Source organism: Coturnix japonica, unplaced genomic scaffold, assembly GCF_054131305.1.
Source record: "Coturnix japonica strain WE unplaced genomic scaffold, WE-NBRP24 Scf075, whole genome shotgun sequence".
Taxonomy (NCBI): domain Eukaryota; kingdom Metazoa; phylum Chordata; class Aves; order Galliformes; family Phasianidae; genus Coturnix; species Coturnix japonica.
Genome location: NW_028188978.1, coordinates 157305 through 178196, shown reverse-complemented (window position 1 = coordinate 178196; position 20892 = coordinate 157305). Strand labels below are relative to the sequence as shown.

At 52.6% G+C, this 20892-nt stretch overlaps 1 protein-coding gene across 4 annotated transcripts; it reads right to left on the bottom strand.

Moving 5' to 3' along the window:
* Positions 1-9953: 9953 nt before the first annotated feature.
* On the bottom strand, positions 9954-20239 carry SLC48A1 (solute carrier family 48 member 1). 4 transcript variants are annotated; one of them, XM_085534142.1, is made up of 4 exons: positions 20079-20239; positions 14317-16708; positions 11757-11877; positions 9954-11375 (listed from the first exon to the last, which is right to left on the bottom strand). In XM_085534142.1, exons 2-4 carry the CDS (start codon positions 14422-14424, stop codon positions 11239-11241), a joined length of 366 nt encoding a protein of 121 aa, XP_085390268.1. In that variant the 5' UTR covers positions 14425-16708; positions 20079-20239; the 3' UTR covers positions 9954-11238. The 4 variants fall into 4 exon arrangements, with proteins under 4 accessions (XP_085390268.1, XP_015742347.2, XP_015742348.2 ...); XM_015886861.3 differs by lacking the exon at positions 14317-16708 and having other exon boundaries at positions 11757-11927; XM_015886862.3 differs by lacking the exon at positions 14317-16708 and having other exon boundaries at positions 11757-11924.
* Positions 20240-20892: the final 653 nt, after the last annotated feature.

Here is a 20892-nt window from a genome sequence, read left to right as displayed (position 1 = left end):
ACCCAAAATGGGTTTGAGTTTGCACCACAAAAGAGAGAGAGAGAAAGAGGGGGAAGGAAGGGAGAAAGGGAGAGAAAAGGACGGAAGGAAGGAAGGAAGGAAGGAAGGAAGGAAGGAAGGAAGGAAGGAAGGAAGGAAGGAAGGAAGGAAGGAAGGAAGGAAGGAAGGAAGGAAGGAAGGAAGGAAGGAAGCAGAGATGCTGGGAGACGATGGGATCCCATTGACTTTGCTTGGTAGGGCTCAACGCGCTGCTCACACGCGACTGTTGTCGAAGACAGCAGCCAATATCAGCTGTTCCTAATGTGGGAAGACAATGGATCAGAGGGGCCTGGGAAAGCAAGAGAAAACAAAGGGAGAGAGAAAAATCCCCCCAGGGAGGGGAGAATTGAGGCAGATCCCGGCTCCTCTGATCCCGTGCTTGGAGGAACTGGCTGAGATCAGCAGGAATGGGATGGCGGCCAATTGACACCAGCTGGGGCACGGGCTTTTGCCTGGCTTTTGTTCATTAATTTATCTTTTAATTGATGGGTTTTGAGGGTTTTTTTTCCCCCACAAAACAAGCTTAATTCTGTTTCAATCTCCTGCAGAGCTCAGGGTTGGTGCTGATATCCCCAAGCAAATGGATATCGATGCGCTTTGATCAATGGAGACAACCAACGACTCACCCCGAGCTGCTCAATGGGGCTTTTTCACCCACAGTTGGATGTTTTGTGGTGAGAGTGTTCCCCCCCACCCCCCCTCAAACATTTCAATCTGTTCTTTCAGTGCACGTTGCTGGAAGAGCTTTGGTATAAACTGTTCATGGGAAGGTCACGCGTTGCCAAACTGGTTTCGAGAACTTTGGTTTTCTTTCCAGCTCGCTGGGGGGGTTTTATAGCTCTCGTTTCAGGCCTTAAAAATGCAGAGAGAAAAGAGAAATAAGGAAGAAAGAAGAAGCCTGGATTGTTTGGTTCATTGAGATGCCACCAGATGGGAAAAAGGTTGGATTTCTCACCATGTCCCAACCCTCTGCCTCTGCCCAGCTCCCATTGCTCCCATTCACTCCACTTGGGGGGCTTTTAGGGGGCAGGATGTCCTGGGGTTGGGTGGATAGTGTGATGGGAATTTCTCAGAGCTTTGGAAAGGGAGAAATTAAAAGAGGAGTGAAAGAAATGCCACCAAATGAGACAACGGAGCTGAGGTTTTCTTAGAAGGTCATAGAACCATGGGATGGTTGGGTTGGAAGGGTCCTTGGAGATCATAGAACCATGGGATGGTAGGGTTGGAAGGGTCCTTGAAGATCATAGAACCATGGGATGGTTGGGTTGGAAGGGTCCTTGAAGATCATAGATCATGGTTGGGATGGAAGAGTACTTGAAGATCATAGAATCGAGGGGGTGGTTGTGTTGGAAAGGTCCTTAACAATCAGTGAACCATGGGATGGTTGGATTGGAAGGGTCCTTGAAGATCATAGAACCATGGGATGGTTGGGATGGAAGGGTCCTTGAAAATCATAGAACCATGGGATGGTTGGGATGGAAGGGTCCTGGAAGGTCATACAACCATAGGGTGGTTGGGTCAGAAGGGACGGCACTGCCTAACAGTGACACATCTGCACCTTTGTGTCCACCTCCTGGTGTCCCACCTGCAGGACCCCCCACCCTGACATCTCCACCATAAAATACTTGCATCAATTTGCTCCTTACTCTCCGGGGAGTGCCACATCTTTTGGCTTATCTGAGCACCAGCAGCTGCACAGCACCCTGCCGAAGGAGCACCCAAGGGCTCGTTGGGTGCACATGTGCCAACAAGGAGCTCAATACAGAGCTGATGCTCCTCCACCATATAAATCAAGAAGACTTTCACATCCCCAAGCTCTTAACCCATAATTTTAGCCCTAACCCAGAGCATCATCTTGACCCAGTGGTGTAGATTGCGGATGCTCAACCCAACACCCCTTTTATGTGCACTGCACAGAGTGGGGTTGGGACAGAACACACGCAAGCGTGTGCAAATCCAACTTGGGGGGTTAAAAACTGCCCCCTCCCCTCTCCGTGCTGCTCAACCCCAGGCTGTGAACCTGCAGGATAACACACTCCATGTGTGAGCCCACAGCTCCGCTTTGATGGCGCCTGCAAATAATTCCAGGCACAAAATCAGAGACCGAACCTCGACGGTGAGGTTCTTTTTGGTGTTGAGTTCTGTTATTGTTATTTATTATCTCGTTTCATTTCTTTTTTCTTTCTTTTTTTTTTTTTTTAATGCAGGCTCTTTGTTATAGGGGCTGATGACAACCTCCATTTTTACCCTGTATGAAATAAATGGGATGGGGTGGGATGGGGTGGGTTGAATGGGATGGGATGGGATGGAAGGGGGTAAAATGGGATAGGATGGGATGGGATGAGATGGGATGGGATGGGATGGGATGGGATGGGATGGGATGGGATGGGATGGGATGGGATAAAATAAAGTGAGTGGAATGGAATGGAATGGAATAGAATGGAATAGAATAGAATAGAATAGAATAGAATAGAATAGAATAGAATAGAATAGAATAGAATAGAATAGAATAGAATAGAATAGAATAGAATAGAATAGAATATAGAACAGAATAAAGGAAGATCAGCCTAATAAATCGCCGACATTAAAGGCAGCCGGGAACAGCCGCTGCCCCTGGAGGCCGGGGGAGCAGCTCCGGTTTCGCAGCTTTTTCTCGTTATCGCGGCCCGAGAGTGGAAACAGATGCGGGGCGAAGAGAAATGCGAAGCATCCTCAGCCTCGTGCTGTTACCGCGGTGACGGCGGACCGGGGGGCGGCGCGGGGCTGCGGGCGGCTTTGATCCGAGCCCCGCAGCGCTGATGGACGCCCGAGCAGCTCGTTTCCTTCTCGCGGTGACTTCGAGTTCCTGGAACAGAGCGGACTTTTTAAGAGCTAAAAGATGTCCGTCATCCCCCCCCCCCCCCCCCCCCCCCCTCTCCAGCCCTCCCCCTCGGCCCCCCGCCCCGCAGCCATCCTTGACACCTCCCCTCCCTTCCAGCAGCCAAATGCGGCCCCGTGGTGGGGTGGGGGGTCGAGCAGTGATGGAGGGGATAGGGGACCCCCGGGGTGGGGGGCAGCATCCTTTAACTCCTTGCCTTGATGGGGTGGGGGGTTGAGTGGTGATGGAGGGGATGGGGGACCCCCGGGGTGGGGGCAGCATCCTTTAACTCCTTGCCTTGGCGACATAGAGCTCCATCCCAGTGCTCCCAGTATCCCAGCTTTGCACCTTGGTGGCTCCATCCCAGCCCCATTGGTTCCCATCCTGCTGATGCTGTTCCTACCATCTCCTGCTTCCAAAGCAAAAGAGTCGAGGTGGAGATGTGGCTGTGTGTGCAGTTACCAAACCACCCCGACCTCCACCCATCCCCATGCAGAGGATCCACTCAGTCCTCCTGCAATTGGCTCCGAAGCCTGTGGGAAAGCAAAGCTGTTAGCAAGAAGGAAGGCATTTATGGGAGGATTTGCTTCATCTGCTTCTGGAAATAAAGCTGAGCAATAAATAAGGTGCTGGAAGGGCAGGGAGCAAAACTGCCCTGGGATGGGTTGGAAATGGGAGTGAGAATCGTGAAGGGAAGTTGTGTTTCTCCCTTCCAAATGGCAAGCAGAGCTGGATGGGACCCATCCAAGGGGGGAGATAAAGGAAGGCACCCACAAAGCAGGCTGTTATCCTCAGGCTGTTATCTCAAAGCCTAGCAGTGGGATAAGGCCACAAAGCACAGAGCAGACAGACAGTCGGGTGATGCTGATGATGCACGTCCCAAAGAACGCCAAGTTATTTTTATATGAGCAACTTTGCAGGCTCTCACAGCTGACTCAGTGCTCAGCATCTCCTCCCTTCAAGCTTTGGGCCAAAATGGAGCTGTGCCAGAGCCAGGCATGAAGGAAAGGCCCTGGGTCCTCTCCATGATCCATTTGGGGCAGTGTCTTTAGCATGGGGTTGGGGTGGGATGGGAGAGGATGGGGTGGACTTCTTCCCACTGCCATAAGGGCATCGCCCTCCATTGCTGTATTACCAATAAATGGGATGGAAAGAAGAGGAAGAATCTGGGGGTGGAGGGCTGCAGGGTGAGGACCCTTCCCCACCCCAACACCAGCTGATAGGAATTGGACTCATTGATCCTTATGGGAGACTCTATGACTCTGTGACACTTCTCTGCCCTTTAGAATGTAACTCCATCCCTGCAACCCATGTAAAACCCCTTTGCCCTCCCCACAGCCCTCCAAAACACTCCCCAAACCCAAACCCTGAAGGGATCCCACAGCAAAGAGCAGCAGCTCCACCTCCATCCCAAACAACCTTCATGTTAGGGAAGAAGAGACCACAGAAACCCCAAGCAAACAAGAGATGCCTGCGGTGCTCCCACTGCCCTCTATCCCATGGATGTCCCCATGCCTGGTGATGTGTCCAGGGGGGGTGAGCTGTGGGATCATGGCTCCATTTGGGTATATCTGATTGCTGAGCTCTATGGGGCTGCTCCCCACCATCCCGTCCCTCAGCAGACATCGCTCACAGTCCCAGCAGCACATGTGGGAGGGCCCTGAGAGCCTTCAAAGCTCCATCTGGGCTTGTGGGGAGGGGGGGGGGAACTAAAAGGGTTGCTTCCACTCCTGGCTTGAGATGAAAGGAAACGTTTCCCTCGGCGCCTGGAATGAGTTCTGGTGCTTTGGAGCTGGGGTTGAGGCCCATTTCCTGAGCACCACAACGAGGAGCTTTCATTTACAAGGGGGACTTTGCTGATGGGACATGGGAGCAGATGGCTGCGATGTCAGCTTGTCCCCGTCCCCAAGCACTGGGAGGGATGCAGCTCTAGGGATGCTCTGGTTCACATTCCCCCTATGAACCCAATGTGCTCAATGTAGGAGCCACAAAACCCTTTGTCACCAGCCATAGGGTGACACCACCCATAGGGTAAGCTGACAAAGCCACCCCAAGGAGGACACAGAGTGGAGGTGTTGGGTGCTGTTGGGAAGCAGCCGATGGGGCTGATGTGAGAGACAGACTTTCCTCATTTTGTTAGAGGAAATTCTATTCTGATTGAAACCCGTTTGATCTCGAAGGAGGAGGGGATGAGGGGGTGGGGGTAGGGTTGGGTTTCTCTCCAATTCTTGGGCTTTTATTGGGCTGATGCATCGACTCAAAGCTTGCAAGGAAGGTTGAAAGGAGGGAATGGCCAGGGCACAATCTGGAGATGGCATTGATTAAAACAAGGGGATGCATTGAGGGGATAGAAGGGATCCCCCAGCATCAAACCTGAGCTGAGCAGAGCCTGGGGGCAGACAGTACTCCATCCAACCCCCACCCCAGCAACCCCCAGCCCTGACCAACCTCTCTGTTGCAGTTGAAGCCCATTCCTTCTTTTCCTATCTGCCCTGGGCAGGAAGAAGAGTTTGCTGCCCTCCCCATTCAATCAGCCCCCAAAGATGGTGGTTTCTTCCCAATACCTTCTCCAGACCAACCCCAAAGTGCCATTTGGGGCCATCCTTGCAGCTCAGCCGTCCCCATTGCTCCATGCAGGACTCTCTGCCATCACTGATGGATGAAATCATTTGGGGTTGAATAGAGATGGGCAAAGTGATGAGAACAGTCAGGGTGGAAAGGTCTGGGAGGAAGAGGTGAGATGTGGGGTCACACAATGGGGACCAACACAAAGGATGAGTGAGGGTCTGCCCTCTATCCTTCCCTTCCTCTCCATCACCTGGAGGGGATGAAGTCAGAACTGCCCCTATGGGAGGGGGGGATCAGAGCTGGAAACAGGAAAACCCTTCAGAAAAGGGGGGGAAAGGGTAAAAAAATCACCTCTGTGAGCTGAGAGAGAATCTGGATATCACCCCAAAGTACTTCATTGGGTGAGGAGAGAGAGGAGCTCATAGGGATGAAGGTGAAGGACCAGATCCCACCCCACCAGCCTCTATTGGTAATGAATAGCAGGACTGGGTGGAAAACACAACCAATGGAGGAAGGATGGGAAATAAATACAGAGCTTTTATTGCCAGGAGGGTGAGGAAGGCAACGAGTGTGACCTGAGGGCTGGGAGGAAATCTGGAAGGGAAAAGCTATCAAAGATTGGGGAGAAGGGGGGGGATAATTGGATAAGAACGGAGCACCTTGGGCTCACCCGATAATTGTCTTTGATCAAAACCTGTTTTCCCAACGGAGGCCACGCTGTAGATCTCCTCTGTCTGGACTTCATTAACACTCCTGATGAATTGCTCCATAGGAAAAGGTTTGTTATAAAAGCAGAGGGAAATGGGATGGGGTGAAGGGATGAGGTGGAAGAGGGACCGTCACCAACTGGGTGCCCCCCCCCATGGGATCAGTTGAGGTCAGTCAACCTTTGTGCCCCCCAGAGACCATCAGGAAGGTGAAAGCAATTTGCTGTTGACTCCATGTCATGCAATGGGGAGGGAAAAAGGACCTGAATCCCTGCCCATGAGACCAGGCTGTGCCAAAAGATGGGAGCAGGTAGAGATGTGAATCCTTCCCTCCATCCTCAGCCCCCTCCATGGGTGAAGCTGCCCCCAAGTAAAGCCTGGAGGATCCTATCCCATCATGTAAACCTTCCCCAGGGTGGAAAACTATAGGAAATATAATGTAAAACCCAACAGATTTGGAGGGTTGGAAAGGAAGAAGAGCTTGCAGCATCACAGTGGGCATCACTGTGCCCATCAGCCCCCCCCCCCCCCCCCATACATACACACATATACCCAGTGTGGCTCCATCTTCCTGTATGGGGAGCATCAGACCTTTGTTTGGGGGCTGGTTTTCAGCTTTGGACCCCAAAAATCCAATTTTTGCTGTAATGATTCCCATAATGATCCCTCCCTGCATGGCCTTCAAAGCACTGAGCTGTGGCAGAGGACCCCAAAGCTCAACCCCAGCAATGGGGACCCCCCAGCAGTGCCAGGACAGGTCCAGAACCCCTCAATAAAGCACTATTGCCCATCACTGCTCCCCATCAATCTTATCTCCCCTCAAAGGCTCTTCCCAGATACAACACTTCAACCCAATGGCAATTTTCAGCCTCTTCTTTTGTGTGTGTGTGTTTAATATTGGAACCACATTGAACCATTTTACTGCCTTGGTTCTTCTCCAAGCTGAAAGATGCCCTAAAAATAACCATTCCCAGTTCTGAGTGTGATGCTCAACCCCCCCTCTCCTCCCCTATAGGACCATGGCTGCCTCCCAGCTCTGTGCTTTTCTTATCCCAGCACTAAACGAGCTCCTTTGGGGGCTTTTAATCCCACTGCTGCTCTTTACCACCACCCATCTCTGCCTTTTTGGCTCTTGAGACCTGCAGCACCACAGATCCCTTTGGCACGGTGGGATTTGGTGCTTAGTTTTGTACTCCCAAACTTCATCTGAAGCCTTTCTCCAAGGGAGAGGGTAAATTGCGTGGCCCCAATGCACAGAGGGTCAACCTGGGGCTGAACAGCCCATGGAGAGCCATTAGCAATGGGTGATGAAGGTGATGAGCTGAGCAACTTGGCCAGGCTTTGAGTCCTTGATGCACCCCAGTCTGCATCCAAACCCATGTATCCCTCTCCCCATCCACCCCATCCAACAGGATCCACCACACCAAACAACATCTCCATCCCCACCCACCCCATTACCACCATCCCCATCCTCATCCACCCCACCAACCCATGTCCCCATCCAACCCCATCCACCCCAATCATCCCAAACCCCCATCTACCCCACCAAACCACAACCACCACCCCCTGCACCCATCATACCCCACCATAACCCAACATCTCATCCCTTCAATGGACTCATCCTGCCCTGTCCCTGCACCAGCACTGCCCCAATGTGCCCAGGTCCATCTGCTGTCCCATCACAGCTCCTGCTGGCATCCCCTTTCTCTATGGGGGATGTTGCATTATGAAAATGGCATTTGGGTGGGTATTTATTATTATTATTATTGTTATAAGCAACATCCATTAAACAAAGAGCAAATATGTGCTGAGCTGGCTCCCTGTTTGCATGGTTGGATGGGGGGGCTGGTCCTGATGTGAGGCTGGGGAAAGCAAGCATTGGGAGCAATGGGCACAGCATTGCACAATGTATCTACCCTAAGGACAACCCCATTGCCCCTATAGAGCAAACACAAGCAGGATGGATGGGCTCAAAGCAGGACGGGTGGGCTGAAGGCTCTGAGCATCCTCCTCCTCATTCCAAAGCAACTCTATGAAGGTCACATCCTGCAGCTCCATCAGTGTTGGGGGGTTGCTCAGAGCCTTTGAAAGGCCGCTTCCATCCTGCCAACATCTTGAAAGCAGATTGCTAAAATGCAAAAAATCTGTGAGTTTTTCCCCAATGTTGCTTTATGAACGTCTTCAAGGGCTGCTCAGGACCCTCCTCAAGCTGGTTTTGAAGGTGATGAGACCCAACGATGGGGATCAGAAGGTGATGGAGGTTGTGGCTTTATGGCATGGATCCTTGCTACACCAGGACCCCTCTGCAGCATGTGCTGAGCTCAGAGGGATGCTGCCCCATTTCTGAAGCCAAAGAGCCAATAAATGCAAAGGCTGCAGCACATCCTGTGAGGTGAATGGGGGGATGGCATGAAAATCGGGTGGGAAAACCCTCATCCCATAGCACAGGGTAAGGCCCAGGGGACCCTCATCCCTTCTGCAAGCTGAAATGAGAAGGGATGTCACCTCCCTGCAGCCATTGGGACCAGAAAGGACAGTGTGACACACAGTGATGCTGGGAGCAGCACTGGCACTGGTTGGTGGGTAAAACGACCCCCAATGGGCACCAATATCCCCAAGCATCCTTCCTGCTGTACCCAACACAGGGGATGGAGCCCCGGAGGGTCCCCAGCACTGTCACCATCTGTCAGCCCCATCACATCATCGCATCCCCCATCACTTGGGAAGAGCGTGAGGCTCCACAGCAGAACGAAACCAGCTGGGATTTCCGTGTGAGCAAACTGGAAGCGATGCCAGGAGAGACCTCCCAACACAAATACATGAGTTTGGATGCAGATCCACTCATATCCACTTAAACAAACCCCTCCTGGGGTATCCCACCGCCCCACTGCACCCCGTGGGTATGAAATAAGGGCTTCTACAGCCTTCAGCTTGCAGGAGGGTGGGTGTGTGAGGTGGGAGCCGGCTCGGTGCAGCCCTCAGGGTGGGCTTGGCTGGGACTCTGCTGCTGGGTGAGGGGGTGGGGGGCTCCCAGCTGGGACCCTCCCTGCTGCTGCACCGCTCACCCCACGGCAGCTCGCTGCTGCCCCCTGCTGGCCGCTGCCTACACTGCACCCATGGGTGTAGACCCCCGTGCTCCATCAGGTTGGGTGAACATGATCCCTTTCCCTTTCCCTTTCCCTTTCCCTTTCCCTTTCCCTTTCCCTTTCCCTTTCCCTTCCCCTTCCCTTTCCCCTTCCCCTTCCCCTTCCCCTTCCCCTTCTCCTTCCCCTTCCCCTTCCCCCTTCCCCATTCCTTTCTTTCCCCTCCCCTTCCCCTTTTGGTTCCCTTCCCCTTCCCCTTCCCCATTCCTTCCCTTCCCCTTCCCCTTCCCCATTCCTTCCCCTTCCCTTCCCCCTTCCTTTCCCCTTCTCCTTCCCCTTCCCCTTCCCTTTCCCCTTCTCCATTCTTTCCCTTCCCTTCCCTTCCCTTCCCTTCCCTTCCCTTCCCTTCCCTTCCCTTCCCTTCCCTTCCCTTCCCTTCCCTTCCCTTCCCTTCCCTTCCCTTCCCTTCCCTTCCCTTCCCTTCCCTTCCCTTCCCTTCCCTTCCCTTCCCTTCCCTTCCCTCCCCTCCCCTCCCCTCCCCTCCCCTCCCCTCCCCTCCCCTCCCCTCCCCTCCCCTCCCCTCCCCTCCCCTTCCCCATTCCTTCCCCTTCCCCTTCCCCATTCCTTCCTTTCCCCTCCCTTCCCTTCCCTCTCCCTCCCCCCTCTTGACTCGGTGAAGCAGTGACCACAGGCAACCAGTACGGTGAGAAATTGACTGTATTTCTGCTCTTATTGTGGCATCACATAGGAGTTACAGTGTGGTTTAGTACAAGGAGATGCTGGAATACACACAGACGAGCTCTGCTGTCGATCACCACCCCGCTGCAGGGCCAGGCCTTACACCAAGCTTGCAACCAAAGCACAATGTAAAAATATATATATATATATTATATATTTACATCCACCATCTTTTAAAAAGCTGAGACCGGAGTATAAAGTCCAGAGCTAAAAGATGCCGGGGGGTGGGGGAATAAAACAAGGGGTTCAGTGAGCTTTTCTGTGGGTAAATCATCACAAAAATAACGTTTAAAAACCTCCAGGGGGGAAAAAGTGATGGGAGTTTTGGATGCTGTGATGTCACTCGGTGATGGGAAGGGACCAGCAGCAGCTTATAGGGCTGGGAACAGCAGCCAAGCAGCAAACCCAAGGGCAGTGTTGTGTAGGAGATGGGTTAGGACAGCCAGTGTAAAAGCACTTGCAGACTCCACGGTGGTCAGCAGGGATCAGCACTGCACCTCCTGCCATTGCTGCCAGCAGGAAGGGGGGGTTAGTATTTAAAAGGCTGAGCACTGAAGCTCCTAAGTGTGTTCCACTCACGTGGACTTTGTCTGGCTTTAGTGAGGTCTGGCCTTAGTGGGGTCTGGCTTTAGTGGGGTCTGGCTTTAGTGGGGTCTGGCTTTAGTGACTCCCAGCCGCCCCCCCTGGCACAGCTGCCCACTGCTCTTGCTGTATCAAGATGCTCCTTGATTTCAGCTGTACCACACTGCAGGAGATGTGGGGTGCTGGGGGTACCCAGGGCTTCCCTTCCCTTCCTCTCCATGGGGCAGAGCAGTGCAAGGAGTTTGGTTGTAGGGTTTGGCTTGCACACAGCAGGGTTGTTTGCTATGCACGCCCTCAGGGGCTGCATCCTGAAGGCATTACAGCCCCCATTACATTGGGGGCTTCTGACCCACATGAACCCCATAGACCTCAGGGCAATGAGGGTGTGGGTGCAGGCCTGCTGTCTGTGAGCAGATGGAGCCTTTCAGCTCACTGCCAGGCACAGGGATGTGACAGAAGGAACAGATTGAGAGCGTGAGCCAAACTTTAAATGGTTGAGTAAAAGCAATTAGGAAACAAATAAAAAACCCCTTATTGCAGACAGACAAACCGAGCAGCACTGGGTGGTTTCCTTCTCTGCCTCCTCTAATGCTTCTTGCACGTACCGCTGGGGGGCAGCTCAGACATCCAGCACCTTTCAGACAGGAGCAATAAGTCCCAGCTGTTAGAAGTCACTGAGGATACTGATGTCTGCAAACTCATTCCTGTACCGGTAGGAATAGAGGCTGAGCAGGAAAGCCCATTTCAGAGAGATGAAGCTCCAGACACACGACAGGTAAAAGCTTCTGGGATCAGTCAGGGCTAGGAGAGAAAAAGGGACGTCTTTCAAACCCCCCCTTTATCCTTCACAGTCTGAATCCACCTTAACCCCAAACTAAAGCACACAATAAACAGCCCCTAAACCCTCCCTGCCTTTCACCCCTTACCCAGCAGATATTGGGAGTCATTATGTGAGCTCTCCCATGTTATGTTCACAGCAGGAAGCTTTATGTGCTGACTAAGCTCTGAAGGCATTTTCACCCTGCTGATACACACTGAGGTTCCCAAACCCTCACCCACCTGCTTTAAGAGTGCTGAAGAAGCGGCGTTTAAGAGCACTCCCCTTATCTGTATCCCCTTATCATATAGATTAAGTACATTCTGGTGTCTATAGGAGGAAGAGCTGAGCTCAGATCAACTCACACTGATGCTGGGTGATGGCCAGGACGAGGAATGTGCAGAATCCCACCACGGAGAGAGCTGAGAAGAGGATCCCGATGAAGAGGAAGAACCTCAGCCCTTTTAACCAGGTCCTCCAGTAATCCTGCACATACATCACATGCGTGATTAGGGCCCAGAGCGCCAGAACACCTGCTTGATCAGACAGCAAGGGCAGTCAGTACAGCAACGCAGCACTCAGCAGCACAACAGGCCATGAAGAAACACAGCAGGACCACCTCCACCTCACAAACATCCCCCTCCAAACGCTTGGAGTGACCCATATAACAGCTCCCATTGCTCCTGTGCTCCAGGAGCCACAGTGGAAGGAGACTTTGAGGTGAGTATTGGCTGTTTTCTGCCCCCCTGGCCCCATCAAACAGCCCTTATTGGCACCAGTGACCCCCATCCCATCACACAGCCCTTATTGGCACCAGTGACCCCCATCCCATAAAGCAGCCCTCCTAATGGCATCAGTGATACCCATCCCATCACACAGCCCTCCTATAGGCACCAGTGATACCCATCCCACCAAGCAGCCCTCCTATAGGCACTAGTGACCCCATCCCATCACACAGCCCTATTGGCACCACTGATACCTATCCCATCAAACAGCCCTCCTATGGCACCAGTGACCCCCATCCCATCAAGCAGCCCCACTCCTATGGGCACCAGTGACCCCCACCCCATCACACAGCCCTCCTAATGGCACCAGTGACCCCATCCCATCAGTCTGCCCTCCTATAGGCAACAGTGACCCCCATCCCATCAAACAGCACCCCTCCTATTGGCACCAGTGACCCCCATACCACCAAGCCCCCCTCCTATAGGCACCAGTGATACCCACCCCATCACACAGCCCTCCTATAGGCACCAGTGACCCCTATCCCATCAAACATCCCTCCTAATGGCACCAGTGACTCCCATCCCATCACACAGCCCTATTGGCACCACTGATACCTATCCCATCAAACAGCCCTCCTATGGCACCAGTGACCCCCATACCACCAAGCCCCCCTCCAATAGGCACCAGTGATACCCACCCCATCACACAGCCCTCCTATAGGCACCAGTGACCCCTATCCCATCAAACATCCCTCCTAATGGCACCAGTGACTCCCATCCCATCACACAGCCCTATTGGCACCACTGATACCCCCATCCCATCTAACAGCCCCACTCCTATGGGCACCAGTGATACCCATCCCATAAAGCAGCCCTCCTATTGGGACCAGTGATACACACCCCATCACACAGCCCTCTTATAGGCACCAGTGACCCCATCCCATCACACAGCCCTATTGGCACCAATGATACCCATCCCACCAAGCAGCCCTCCTATAGGCACTAGTGACCCCCATCCCATCAAGCAGCCCCACTCCTATGGGCACCAGTGACCCCCATCCCATAAAGCAGCCCTACTAATGGCACCAGTGATACCCACCCCATCACACAGCCCTCCTATAGGCACCAGTGACCCCCATACCACCAAGCCCCCCTCCTATAGGCAACAGTGATACCCACCCCATCACACAGCCCTATTGGCACTAGTGACCTCCATCCCATCAAACAGCCCCACTCCTATGGGCACCAGTGACCCCCATCCCATAAAGCAGCCCTCCTATAGGCTCCAGTGATACCCACCCCATCAAGCAGCCCTATTATTGGCACCAGTGATACCCACCCCATCACACAGCCCTCCTATAGGCACCAGTGACTCCCATTCCATCACACAGCCCTACTGGCACCACTGATACCCCCATCCCATCAAACAGCCCCACTCCTGTAGGCACCAGTGACCCCCACCCCATATAGCAGCCCTCCTATAGGCACCAGTGATACCCACCCTATCAAACATCCCTCCTAATGGAGGACCTATTGTCAAAGGACTGGGATGTTTCTGATGGGATTTCTGGAAGTGAAGGGGTGCAGATTGCAGCTCCCAGCTGCTCACAGTTTGCATAAAGCTCCCACTTGGGGCAAAGGACTCTCATCTAGTGTTTAAAGTGGATTAAATCCAGCACTTCTGGGGGCTGGGTTACACAACCAGTGTAATATCTGAGCACAAAGAGTTATTCCTTGTTTCCAGCAGAGGAAAAAGACACTTCAAACCCTCAGATCTGGGCTGTGTGCTGCTCCCCAGCCCATTTTGAAGCAGCTTTGTCTCTGCTGTAAGCAAACATTGCTGCCTATTGGAGCCACAGCAGCAACAAGGAGCATCATCTGCAATGGTGTGCCTCCATTTGACACTGCTGCAACCCAAAGTGCTGCTTCGTGAAGCTTTTCTCCTTCTCCTTCCATGCAGAGCTTCTCCAGGCTTCAAAGAGAGCTTTGTGACACAGAGCAAAAACAACATAGGGCGGGATGGCAGCACTGTGTTGGGTTTGCTTTGCAGCTCCTTGCTTGCAGCCCTTCTGATCTCAATAGGAAGCTGAACCTACACAAAGGCAGCTCTTTGCTAGGAAACCTGGCGGTGCTTTCTGTCTCTTTGGGGCCATAGCAAACCCAAAGGGCAGGCAGGTGGCTCATGGAGATAAAACCCAACCTGTAGAAGATAAAACAGTGAAAGCAAAAGCTTCAGCTCCTCCTGATGTTCCTCAGCTTTGCAACGCCTTGAAGCTGCTGATGGGAGGGGAAGCTCTGGCTTCTGCATTGGCACAAGAAGCAGCTTTCCCTGCTGCAAGCTTGAAGATGAATCAGCAGAATTCAGCTCAAGTGCTGAGTCAGGGCTCCGAATGCAAGGCAGCAAGAAGAGGCAGCACGTGAGCTGTCAGCAAGACTGAGCTCAGCCCAATGCCTGACACAGCACTGGGAAGGAAGCTCAGCTAATCCCCCCCTATAACCTCACACCAAGCACTTCCCAAAGAAGAGAAGCCTGCTGACAGCATCACAGCGTGCAGAGCTGGGTCATGAGGCCCCTTAAAGAACAGGGAATCCTTTCACCCAGCAAATAACACGTGGTGAAGCAGAGGGGAAGGAGACTCACCCAGCTCCATCCATGTGATGCCAGTCTGTCTCCTGGTGCACTCAGATCCTCCATTGAAGCAATGGAGCTGGCAAAGCATGAGGTTCCTTTTCTTCCTCCCCCCCCCCTCCAACTTGTTTTCTTCTCTATAATGGCCAAAACAAGTGTTGCAATGAGCACACGGAGCTGTTTGAATCAGCATCTGCATCAGCACAAGTGGGGGACAGGAGGAAAGAGAGCATGGAAAAGCCCAAAGCAAAAAGCCTGTGTGTTTAACCCAAAAATGTAGCATCACACCTCACTCCTTCAGCTCAATAAGTGCCTTTCTGAAGGCTTTTAGATGGAATAGGGGAATAAAAGCTTGGCTCATTAAGGCAATGTTTGACCTGCAATGCATTCAGCTTTGGTTCACATCCATCTCCCCCCTTATATCTGCTCCTCCTTCAAACCTGCACCTCTGCATCCCAGAACTGCATTCATGCTGCTCCCATTGCTGCATATAATAACATCAGAAGCTCCATTGCAGCACATAATAACATCAGAAGCTCCATTGCAGCACATAATAACATCAGAAGCTCCATTGCAGCACATAATAACATCAGAAGTTCCATTGCAGCACATAATAACATCAGAAGCTCCATAGCCCTTGGTCTGGGTTGGATTCACCCCCCACGCTTCGAGTCTGCAGAATAAAACACAATGGAGGGATTTCCGACCTGGAGCAAACATTGAAGTGGAACAACATGAAAAAGTCATTGCCTTAAAGCACACAAAGCTCCAGGAAAAGGAAACGATCCAACAAGCACCGGTACATCTGAAACAACGGGGCTGGGGGGTTGTTTTCTTTAATGGTGGTTAGCAGGAGCTTTGATAAAATGCCTTTAATTCGTAGCTTCAATCCAGGAGTGCACCCACAGTGAGCTTGGATGGAGTTTAAAGGAGCTCTTAATTGACAGCTGGATCGACCCCAGCCTGGCAATAGGACAATGCTGACATGCATTGACACAGCATAGATACAGACTGGGATGAGAAGACCTTGAGAGCAGCCCTGCAGAGAAGGATATTGGGGTCCTGGGGGGTGAAAAGCTGACCATGAGGCAGCAGTGTGTGATTACAGCCTGGAAAGCCAATGGGCTCCATCAATACAAGGGGTGGCCAGCAGGAATGGGGAGGTGATTATCCCTCTCTGCTTTGCTCTGCCTTTATGAGGCCCCTTCTGCAGTGCTGTATTCAGGTTTGGAAGTATAAGACAGGGAGAGGGTCCAGAGGAGGCCATAAAGATGCTCAGAGGGCTGTAGCACCTCCATTAAAAAGACAAAGGGAGATGGGCTTGTTCAGGCTGCAGAAGGCTGCTGGGTGACCTCATTGCAGCCTTCCAGGACCTCTGGGGTGACCTCATTGCAGCCTTCCAGGACCTAAAGGAAGCCTACAGACAGGAGAGGAGCCAAGTCTTTCAAGGGGCAGATAGCAGGACAAGGAGAAATGGTTTGGAGTTGGAGGGGGGGGAAGATTCAGATTGGATGTCAGGGGGAAGTTCTTTACCAAGAGAGCAGTGAGGTGCTGGAATAGCACCCAGAGAGGCTGTGGATACCCCATCCATACCTAGAGGTATTCAAAGCCAGGTTGGATGGGTAGCTATTAAATGTGGAGGTCGGTGGCCCTGCGTGTGATGGGGGGGGGTTGGAGCTTCATGATCCTTGAAGTCCATTCCAATACAGGCCATGATGAGGCTTCCCCACTGCTCCTGCTGAGGCAAAGCATTGCTGCTGGCAGCCAGCAGCAGAGCAGCTGCTTTGCTGAGCTCAGAGCACGCTGCCAGGACGCCGTGTACAGCACGGATGGGTGTTGTGGATCCCAGGGACAAAACAACAACGGCGTGAGGCCAAGGAGAAGCATGTGCACACACAGGGGAGCTGCTCTGCAGCCAGCCTTCCTCTTCCTGGGGCTTGAAACAGGCTCTGGGGGGCGGCAGCTGACAGCAAACACAAGCAAAGCAAAAGAAAACAAAACAAAGCACGCATTAAAGAGTGACTGAATGGAAAACACGAAGCCTGTGGTGAGCAATGGGGACGCCTGCAGTGCTTGAAGAGCCCTCAGTATCCACACAAACCTTGCTTTGTGAGCTGTACCCACCCCCCCAATAGGAGCTTTACCAGCACACGACCCTTCTGTCCTTTCTGTGTTGGGAAAGCTTTGCCTCCTCTGCTTGGTTCCCAGAAAGGGTGCAATGTTTCTTCCTGGGGTCCCAGCCAAGTGAGTGAAACATCAGAGGTTAAAAATGGGTTTTCCCTGCTTGGATCCTCTGCCAAAATAGCTGAGGATCAACAGTGAAGTATTTTAGGCAAGCAGCTCTCAAAGGAGAGGAGTCTATGGAGGGTCTGAGTGCCAACTGGCTTCCATTTAGCGAACCCTCCCCCATGGGCACGTGCTTTGGGGTTTATTTCTGTTTGGAGGAAAGCAGACGGTGCTGTATGGGTACAGGGGGTGAAAAAGGGCATTAAAGAGGAAACCAACAGCATGTTTTCCTGCCCTTTAGCAGCACCTGGAGGGATCCAGATCTCCCTTCATGAGGGCTCCCCATCAGTGTGCTGCCCTCCATTTAAGACAATGGAATAGAAGCACAAATTGCCTCTTTCACTTATCAGGTATCTTCATGATTCTGAGCATCTGAAAAGCTCTTTTCACCTTTCATCTTCTGTGCACCTGCTTTGCTATCTGCTCCACGCTGCATTCTCAAAGCACAAGCATTCTGTTTGGGGCCAGAAATAACTGAGCAGCTTGGAAACAGCCCATAAAGTCTCCTTTATGACAATCCAGGTCCTGAGGTTGCCCTGTGAAGATCAGGGAGCTGATGTTACTCAGTGCTGTGTGTGCAGGGGGTGGTTGTTGTTATGAAAGGTGACTGGAAAGACTGGAATGGTGGCTGCTCAGCATCTTCAATTGCTGCGGTTTCATAGGGAGAGGTAATTGAACTGAAATGATTAAAGCAGAGAAGACTGTAAGGATGAAGGGAAGCATGGAGAGACATCCCAGCAAAGAACAACTCCAATGAAGGGCAGCAAGTGATTCCAAAGGTCCTTTCTATACACGACTGGTTGCTCCTGTTCCTTCCTGGCTTTTGCTTTGCTGGTGAGACAGAATGCTACACAAGAACAAGTAGGAATACAAAGCTGAAATCTCATTGCAATTACATGGGGAGCAATTTCACCTCCTGAAACACCAGGAGGCAAAACGTGAAGCAGAAGGGCAGGAAAAAGCAGCCAAGGAACCTCCTCAAACAGCTTTGTTGTAACAGCAGGACACACTGAAAGCCTTCCTGCCTTTCCTTAATGGGTTTCTCAGGCTTTGAGATCCCACTTAGACTCTCCCTATGGACATTTCACAGATGTCTGAGTGTATATAGAGTGTAAACTAGCAAATGACCACTTCTTATCTCATTTTTTGACCCCCCCTTACTACCTTCACTAGCTTGAATTACCTGGTAACCAGCACACAAACCTCTCAGCAGATAATAACCTAAGTGACTCCAGCACCAGCAGCACAGGTTGCCTTCTCTCTCTGCTTTCCACCAGCTTCCTTTTAGATTGCAGCCTCCACTGTGAATGCAAAGACAGCCCATACATGCAGTGTAAAGCATTACTTATTTCCCTGTGCATTGCTTGGGGCCCCAAAAACACCGAGTAAAGCAAGATAAGCATGTTGGAATCATTCAGCTTAACTCCAATTCCAGCTGGAATTAAGAGGAAGAAGGTGAAGAAGCTTTGAGAACTGAATGGCACGACCCATATTGAGCTGCACAGTGCAGAGCTGGCATTGCTCACCATCAAGTTTCACTTCACTTTGTGCTCTTCCTCCAGGTGCTCACTTGCATTCGGCCCCATAAAAACCCATGAGCTGCTCAGTTAACAAAGCAAAACAGGACTATGATCTCCAACCCAGTCATTAAGACACACAGAATCTGTTTTGGCCACCAAATCTCTGTGTTTTTAATGTGCACCTTCCAGCTCCAACCCTGCACGGCAAACAGCTCTCACTCCTATGTCCCCATGGGTACAAAGCTCAGGAGGATGCCACTTTCCTTTTCCTTCCCCGAAAACACAAAGCACACGTGAACGCAACTTTCCAGCCCTGAGTTTCCTTAGCAAAGCCAACGTTAAGCCTGCACTAATATCCTCCTATGGGTAACAAAGCTGGTTGGCACATGGGGCTCACTCTATACACATGCAGACACTGTGAACCCCTGATATTCCCAGCTGCAAACACAGCCTGAAAGCTGCTGCAACCCCAATAGCTTCTAGCCAAAGTCACTCCCTTAATAACACACATAAAAGACCTGCAGAGAGCACCCAAAACACCACAGGGTGCCCCAAAATCCATCTGTCCCCATCCTCTCCCCTGCAGCCTTGCTACCAGCCACAGCTTATACCCCCCTATGCCCCCCATCTTTCCCATTCAGATTCAAGGCAAACACCCCCCTATGCCCCCCCAGCTTTCTCATTCAGATTCAAGGCAAACACCCCCCTATGCCCCCCCAGCTTCCCATTCAGATTCAAGGCAAACACCCCCCTATGCCCCCCACCTTTCCCATTCAGATTTAAGACAAACACCCCCCCTATGCCCCCCAGCTTTCTCATTCAGATTCAAGACAAACATCCCCCCAAGCCCCCCCCATCTTTCCCATTCAGATTTAAGGCAAACACCCCCCTATCCCCTCCATCTTTCCCATTCAGATTCAAGGCAAACACCCCCCTATGCCCCCCATCTTTCCCATTCAGATTTAAGACAAACACCCCCCTATCCCCCCCATCTTTCCCATTCAGATTCAAGGCAAACACCCCCCTATGCCCCCCATCTTTCCCATTCAGATTTAAGACAAACACCCCCCTATGCCCCCCATCTTTCCCATTCAGATTTAAGGCAAACACCCCCCCTATGCCCCCCATCTTTCCCATTCAGTTTCAAGGCAAACACCCCCCTATGCCCCCCATCTTTCCCATTCAGTTTCAAGGCAAACACCCCCCCTATGCCCCCCAGCTTTCCCATTCAGATTTAAGGCAAACACCCCCCCCCCAACCCCCCCCAGAGATGCTCAGGGTACCCAGGATATTTAGGGGGATGCTTTAGGGTCTATGGGCATGGGGAAGGGGCACAAGGCCTGGGGAATGCTGTCAGCTTTGGGTTAACCTCAAAGGGGGGGTTATATATACATATAAAGGGGGGGGGGGGGTCATGTTAGAGGGGTGTACCCCGGGGATTGGGGGGGGGGGGGGGGGTCACATTTGGGGTGGGCTTATTTCACACTATCCCCCCCGACCACCCCCCAAACCGCCCCCATATCGTACCCGAGAGCCCCCCGGCTGCGGCCGTGGCTGGTTGTCGGAATTTGGGTGCCAGGCTCCATGTAAAAAAGGCCGAGAAACCCATCAAGGCTCCGGCTGCCGAGTAGGCCAAGCGAACAGCGAGCGCACGGCTCACCGCCATCGCAGCGCTGCGCCGCCGCCACGTTAGGCCCAGCCCATAGACACGCCCATTGGGCCTACCGTGGTACCGCCCCCTAGCGGCGAGGAGGACCTTGGGGGCGTGGGGGGATATGGGGGGTCGTAGGGGGCGTAGGGAGAATGGAGGGTGTAAAGGATGTGGGGGATGTGGAGGATGGAGGGGGTGAGGGGGATGTGGGGGTCGTAGGGGGGTATAGGGGACATGAGGGTGTGAGGGTGATGGGAGAGTGTAGGGATGTGGGGACCTGAAGGGGGTCTCGGGGATGATGGGGAGATATAGGGTGTGGGGGGAGTAGGGATGGACGTGGGGGATGTGAAGGATGGAGGGGGATGAGGGGGTCATAGGGGGGTATAGGGGACATGAGGGTGTGAGGGTGATGGGAGAGTGTAGGGATGTGGGGGATGTGGGGACCTGAGGGGGAGTAAGGGGTGATGGGGAGATATGGGGTGTGGGGGGCGTAGGGATGGACGTGGGGGGTGTGAAAGATGGAGGGGGATAAGGGGGACGTGGGGGTCATGGGGGGGTATAGGGGACATGGTGTAGGGATGTGGGGACCTGAGGGGGAGATAAGGGGTCTCAAGGGGTGATGTGGGGACCTGAAGGGGGTCTCAGGGGGTGATGGGGAGATATAGGGTGTGGGGGGCGTAGGGATAGACG